Below are 6,950 nucleotides of genomic sequence, written 5' to 3' on the forward strand. Positions count from 1 at the left end.
AATATTATCTCCAACTGGGAAGAAGGAAAACTTCTTGTTCCTATTGCTGAAATACATACAGCCTCACATCAATATTTATTTTAACATAATACTATGAAAAATAAATTATAGTGTCCAAAATTAAAGATATGGAATACAATTTAACTCTTATCACTATAAGATCTAGTTATTCCAGTAATGACAAAGCCTCTAAAATAGAAGATACAACTTTTGTAATATTAAATCCTAACATTAAGCTTTCAAAAACAATGTTATTTTTTTATATTTTAATATTTAAAGAATTCAGTCATGTTTATTTTTAACACAATACAACAAGATATATGACCGTTTTACTTGTTTTAAAAAGCTCAAAGGTATTTTCTCCAGAGCTGAATATGCAAATAAAATTAACCTCATTCATAATACTGTCTGACTACATCCTATTATATCAAAGATAAATAATGACCTAATTCATTACAATGTGTTCTGATAGAATATTGAATCAGAATATGATACTGGCAATAAAGCAGTTAACCTTCCAGAAAAGAAAAAAGAGAAAATCCAGACATCCAGAGATTTGGGTTTTCCAGCTTTTGGTCTATTTCAAATTTTTTCTGTAAATGGTCTCTTTGTCACCTGTAAACGTGTCTTTGTCACAACTGTTTGGCTCTGCCATTTTAGCATGAAAATAGGCACAGATAACACCTCAATGAAAGAACACAGGTATGTGCCAATAAAACTTTATTTATAAAAACAGGTGCTGAGTGGGACTTTGCTTCCAGGAAGATGGAGCAAAGTTGTACTTCTCCCTATTTTTCTCATTAAGAACAACTAAAAACCTTGGAAATTATATCTAAAACAAATATAAAAAGACCCTAAAAGTGAGGAGGAGAATCCATTAATAGCTAGGGAGTTCAAGACCCATGGTTTGACACGGCGGTAAGTTCCCCAGGTTTTCTTTTTGCCTCATGAACTCAGAATTGGAAGTGAAGAAGCTGGCAACCTGGAAATGTCAACAAGCACAGACAAGGAAAGTCCCAACAAAAGCCTGTTCTCTCTGAATAACCAAGAGAGAGGAAGCCTAACAAGACAGATAACTTTAGACAACGCTTACTCTACTCCAGCCAAAAATTCTAGAAATAACTGCGGCCCCACCTCCACCAATGCCAGAAAAGGGACCTACACTTTCGCTCTTACCAGGCTGTAACTAGATGCCCCAATACCCCCAAAAGAGTGGTGTCACCGAAGGCACAATAGATGCCGAAATGTTAAAGGAACAAGTGGCAGATGAGAATAAATCCATGGGAAAGGTGAGATATTGGATTAGAAGATAAGAGGAATAAATAAATCGGTGATAAGAGGATTTCTATAACTTATAGAAAAGGATTAGGAATGATAACAAAGTGAAAGAGACGTCAATAGATAGGGGATGTATCTAATTGCCATGGTCTCCTCTTAATCCTGCCCATAGTAATAAACATCCAGAAATACTTCAGGTCTTGCTTGACCTCTCTTTCACTCTCCCAATATTCCAAACAGTAGTATGGATGGATAGTGGTAGCAGTTAGTGTAATAAGCCACATTCTTACCAAAAAGTTGAGGTGAGACATGACTGTAATAGGGAAGCAAGAAAGAGCTTAAAGACAGCCCCAAGTCATGCCTAAGAGTTGAAGCAACTACAGGCCTGAGGACAGTCCACAGACAGATCTACCTTTAGACACATAAAGAACTTCCATAGCCAAGAACCAGGTAGTAAGAGAATAAGAGTTAAAATGAGATTAAAGATAAGAACAGTATTAAAATGAGAAATTTTGAGAGCCAGACAAAAACAGGTTGGAAAAATATTTGCAAGTTCATGGACTATTTTATAAACTTATTTATAGATCATTACTAATACGTTTTATTATTTTTGTCTCTAAATCTTTCTTATGTATCAATAAAAGAGAACTGTACTCAAAAGTATAAATGACAAGATTGCACATCAATAAACATATACCTTTAAAAACATAATATAGGTCTATCTGACTTCACAAGACTTTATGAAATAGAAAAGTAGATTTAAAAATATTCTATTTGTTATAAAAATCTAGAAGTATAAAAAGGATACAGCATCCATAGCTATCAGGTGAAACCTTCTATTTTTTGCTTCTTCCCTGTTAAGACAAATTTTAAGCAAATTCAAATTTCTATATTCTAATTAATACAATTAAATCCCCCAAGTCCCTGAGTTTACAAAAACATCTTAAACCAAAAAAGGACATTTACACTGAAGTACACACCTATCCAGCAATTCTGCGGCAACTTGTTTATGGGCCACCTTTCCATGTTTTTCTTTCTGAAATGGCTTTTTGAGCAATAAATCATCTTCAACTGTCCTGGTTTATGAAAAAGAAAAATTATTAAAAGAGTTCATTTTTCTTAAAGGGTGTTTCTTGTTTCTTTTTATTTTCCTAATTGGAACATGTTTTAAAATTTCAAGTCTAAACTTAAAAATGACTCACTGATCTTTAATGAGACATTTTAGGTCTCCTTAAATCACTTAATTAATATCTTAACTTTATTTAATACTTAGAAAATGGAGAAGGTGAAACAAACAAATGCATGGGTTCTGATGTTAGACCACCTACATTCGTGGATCCAAATTTGGGCTCTGTCATTCACTATCTTTTTTTTTTTCACCATCTTAATCTTAAATGAGATTAAGCTACTTAATCTCTTTGCGCCACAATTTTCCCGTTTGTAGAGATACTGATGCTTTTGGTAACCAATAATATAAAAAAGAATAAGGGTTGATTATAAATGATATAATATACTATAGATGATCAGCCCTAGTTATAAAGATAGATATAACTGAAGAGTACAGACTATTCAGCTAGATTTGCTCAAGTTCTATTCTTACAAAGTAATACTTTTAAGTGAAAAATCTTTAAAACATAAAGAACCATACAACATAATTTGTTATAATCATTTCTATTCTTTTGGTCACCCATGAATACTGAACCCAACAAAAATGTTCGGTTCCATTCACTATGCCTTACATATTGCTCTTGGTGTGAAATAGTAAAACAACTTTTATAAGTTTGGTTAATATAGATCAGTCAATCACTTCTAAATTAACAGTTGAAATCAATTTCTAACCACTGAAAGCTGAAAACAATGCACCTAAACACAGCAATATCACCGGATGCAGAGTCCTCATAAAGCATAGGCTTTATTTGCTGACAGTTCTTGTCCCTTCCAATTCAATAAAAACTTCCATGAGCTCCTTCATTTAAACACTTAGTCTGCTCATTCACAAAACCATAAAACTGCACAGTCTCACCCTCCACATGAACTTCATTTTGAGGTCAAGTACTTGCAAAGGGACCTCCAACTAAGCCTGTACTTAGCTATGACATTCACAAGTAAAAAGACCTTAACAGTTGCATGAAAAATAGATGCAACAGAGAAATCTAAGTTTTGTTTGGTATCCTTTTTCCCCCACCTCCACTTCCATAAATCTCTTCACAGCATAAACATCATTTTCTTATTTTTCACATAACTGTTCTCAAATTCTCGAGTCAATTCATTATAGTTTAATGAACAAAAATTCATTGAGTAGAGCATCGTTGTCTTCACATGTAAACATAATCCAGAAACTTTCAGTATTATTTATATGTCATCTCAACCTGCAAAGGATCTGAAACACAGATCAATAAATTACTTACCTTTTTTTCCTTTTGTTAGATTCACCACAGTGTTCATCATCACTAAAATCAGAGTCATAGCCCCCATGACCATGCATCTGTAAAGAAGTATAAAGTCAGTTACCTAGAACCTAAATTGCTCATAGTTCAGGAAACAGTTCAAAAATGAGTTATCTTTAAAAGCTGTAGTAACTGTAAAGGATCATGGTGGGTATATCACTGTTCACCAGCCAACTAAAATTTTCATTCACTTTGAAGTAACAGACTTACCCTTCAGAAAATGAATCAATCAACATTTTCCACCTTAATTACTATTAAGCCAACCAGGGAAGCTACTCTTTGACCTCTTCACTGAAAACGAGGTTCTTTTTATAGAACCTGCCATGTGACTGCACACAACATTCAGCGATGCTTCACCTTTGATTCAGTGTCTTTATCACCAACTTTGTTCCAGACATTATGGTAGGTCCTTAACAAACACCGCTTCTAATTCCATAAATTAGGAACTATGATCTCCACTTTACAGATGAAGAAATCAAAGACAAAGTTAAGTAAATCAGTCACAGAGCAAACAAGTGGCTAAGCTGATCTACTTGACTCTTAAGCCCACGATTTCAACTACTCCAATTTGCCTTTACGGAATATGCTACCACTGATTATTATATTCCATTAGACTTACTCTGTGAAGAGTACACTATCAACTCATTAAAACTTGCCTTTTTACAACATATGTTGAGATTTCCTAGTTCCTTCAAAGTAAACAACCTTGCCCTTTGGTCTAGTAAACTTTATTTTGTTCCAATTCATTTTTTAACTGAAATTCTTAGAAATCCAGGAAGATCTCAATTGTCACTCAATTGTACTTGAAGAAGCCTCTGGTTTCAGCATTACATTGAATTTGGAACACACATTAATGGGGAATCAGTGGATTATTTGACTTCTGAGGTAATACTCAATTCATATGGCTACAAGGAATTAGTCCAGATCAAATGATATATCGAAATTTTTAAACTTTAATATTCACTATTACAAGTGCAGCAGGACAAAAAGGAAAGAACTCCCTAAACTTCACTGCACTGGACCTAAGACAAGATACCTTTCTAGTCCTGGCTACCTTGAATAAATTACGTTATCTCTTTGGGCTTCATCTGCTAAATAAAGTGTCTACATCATGTAAACCTTAAATCTTACATATTTGTGAATTTTTATGATTCCATTTTCAAACTTAGGTGTGTGGGTGAAAACCTCTCTTCTCTGTCCCACAAAATTCTAAAGAGGAAGGTGCTAGCCAAGGTTGGAGGTAAAGGTTAGAAGGCCACAGTTCCAACTCTATCCTCCCTTAACATCTGTCATCACCTGGATCTCCCACCCTTTATCATGTCAACTCCTTGCTCCAGCTGTCTTACCACATCTCAGCAACTTCTCACCCTTTATGTCCTCATTTTCCAAACATCTTGATGAGGGTCAACCATTGTGTGGAGCTTAGAGATGTATTTCTGGCATCAACCTACCAGAGTGCAAATCCTGGCTCTGAACTTTTCATTTGTCTTTTGTTCTGCATGTTCCTTAACCTCTCTGAGCCTCAGTTCCCTCTTTCCCCCTTGTATGAAACGAGGCTAATAAGAGCGCCGGTCTCCTATCTCATAGGACTGTACGTTAAATGTGGTACAGCATATAAAGAGTTTTAGAACAGAGTCTAATGTCATCTTGACCCCACAGCCCGCGACACCACCTCCTACCGTTGCTCCCCCTCTCCCGTTTTCCCCCCTCTGGCGGCTTCATCCATCCCATACTCATCTCAAATCAGTGGTTGCACTGAAAAGCTCTCACTCACTTCGGGTAACGAATCAAATGACAAGGGCCGAGAGAAATTCGAGACGGCAGACGCCGGGTGTTCTCTAGAACCAAAAAAACAACCAAAAGATAATCAACGAGTAGCATATGAGGAACAATTCTGGAGGTCCTTCTAGCCAGCCCCAAATACACTCAAGGCCCTTATCACACACCCCTTCGCTCCTCCCTGCTCTGCCAAGTACGCCCGCGGGAGTCGCTTCCCCTCTCCCGGTGGCTGCAGCGACTACGCACGGCCTGAGCGAGCCGCTGCAGGGCCAGTCCGGTTCGCCCCCGCCGCGCAGCCTCCCCGCAGCGAAGGCCGCCACCGCCCGCTCCCCGCCTCTTTCTACGGGTCCCGATTGGGCGCCGCTTCCGGTCCGGCTCGGCCGCGTGTCACACTTAAATGACACCGTCCTCGGGCGCGCCGACCTCGTGCTACAGCCAGAACAGCCCCGGGAAACAAAGGCAGCGGCAACCAGGGCCGGGAGAGTAGGCAAAGGCTATCTACTTTCTACAGTCGGAACCGTTAGTTTTTTTCCTCGGCCTCCTTCCCCTCGCGAGCGCAGCTTTTAATGTCGTGTGGTACTGCTCGCACTACGCCCACGCCCGTTTGAAAATATTTTGTTTTAGAAAAAAATCCTGCCTGTATATCACCTGCCGTCCTCTTTCTAGTAACCTTAGTAACGCCTCCTCGGAGCATCCCCGCTGAAGCGTCTGTCTCCGATCTGCCTCTCCTCCTCCCTCCATAAAACAGTTCTCATAATTAAAACAAAAATAACTTTCCATCGTTTCACCACCCACACAATACATGCCATTCCAGTACTGGCGGCAGAGGAGCTCATGGAATATGGGAGCAAAGGAAGAACAGGGAATAGGGGAGATTTCACAGGGTTGCAGATTCTCCGCAACCACCTGGCACACGTGAAAATGAATCTAAAAAGAAGAAAAAGACAAAAACGTAGGCAGGAAAATTTAAATTATTTGAGCTCCACCAGGTTCTCCCTGTGTTTTACCTTTTCTACGTTATGATGCCCCATTCTGCTTTGCAGTTACTGGGTTCACGTCTTGTCTCCCTCCAGCTAACTGATTGATGCTTTTCATCTTTGCTTCCTCTCAGCACCCAACACAGTTCCTTGGAAATCACAAGCGCTAATTAAATATTTGTTGAATCGAACTGGCACGCCACTGACTTTTACAGCGGGCCCATTTTAGAGAAAACCTTGGCACTTAACATACATATCATTTTTACATCTTTTGCACTAAACAGAAGATAATGATATTCAAGGCCCCCTTCTATTCCTGAGAGTAAATTGTAGATCTTTTTTTACTCAATGCGGTGAATGTGATCTCAAAAATCTGTAAGTTAAATTACTGTAAATTCGATTATTTCAAAATACAGATTATACCGCAATAAAAACATTTATTCAAAAAATGTAAAGCAATAGGTAGCCT

At 37.9% G+C, this 6,950-nt stretch overlaps 1 protein-coding gene across 4 annotated transcripts in view; it reads right to left on the reverse strand.

Moving 5' to 3' along the window:
- The window catches only part of FRA10AC1 (FRA10A associated CGG repeat 1), a 37,533-nt gene extending 30,973 nt beyond the window's left edge, over positions 1-6,560 (reverse strand). Inside the window, exons 1-5 of one of the 4 annotated variants that reach the window (XM_023240749.2) lie at positions 6,512-6,560; positions 5,500-5,563; positions 3,687-3,763; positions 2,259-2,354; positions 2,087-2,132 (exon numbers count right to left, since the gene is read on the reverse strand). In XM_023240749.2, coding sequence (XP_023096517.2) covers positions 2,087-2,132; positions 2,259-2,354; positions 3,687-3,763 — 219 coding nt within the window. In that variant the 5' untranslated portion in view covers positions 5,500-5,563; positions 6,512-6,560. Of the gene's footprint in view, positions 1-2,086; positions 2,133-2,258; positions 2,355-3,686; positions 3,764-5,499; positions 5,564-5,671; positions 5,866-6,511 lie in introns of those variants that run through there. The other 3 variants (XM_023240748.2, XM_019813554.3, XM_045040421.1) reach the window with 3 other exon arrangements.
- Positions 6,561-6,950: the final 390 nt, after the last annotated feature.

Source organism: Felis catus, chromosome D2, assembly GCF_018350175.1.
Source record: "Felis catus isolate Fca126 chromosome D2, F.catus_Fca126_mat1.0, whole genome shotgun sequence".
Classification (NCBI taxonomy): Eukaryota; Metazoa; Chordata; class Mammalia; order Carnivora; family Felidae; genus Felis; species Felis catus.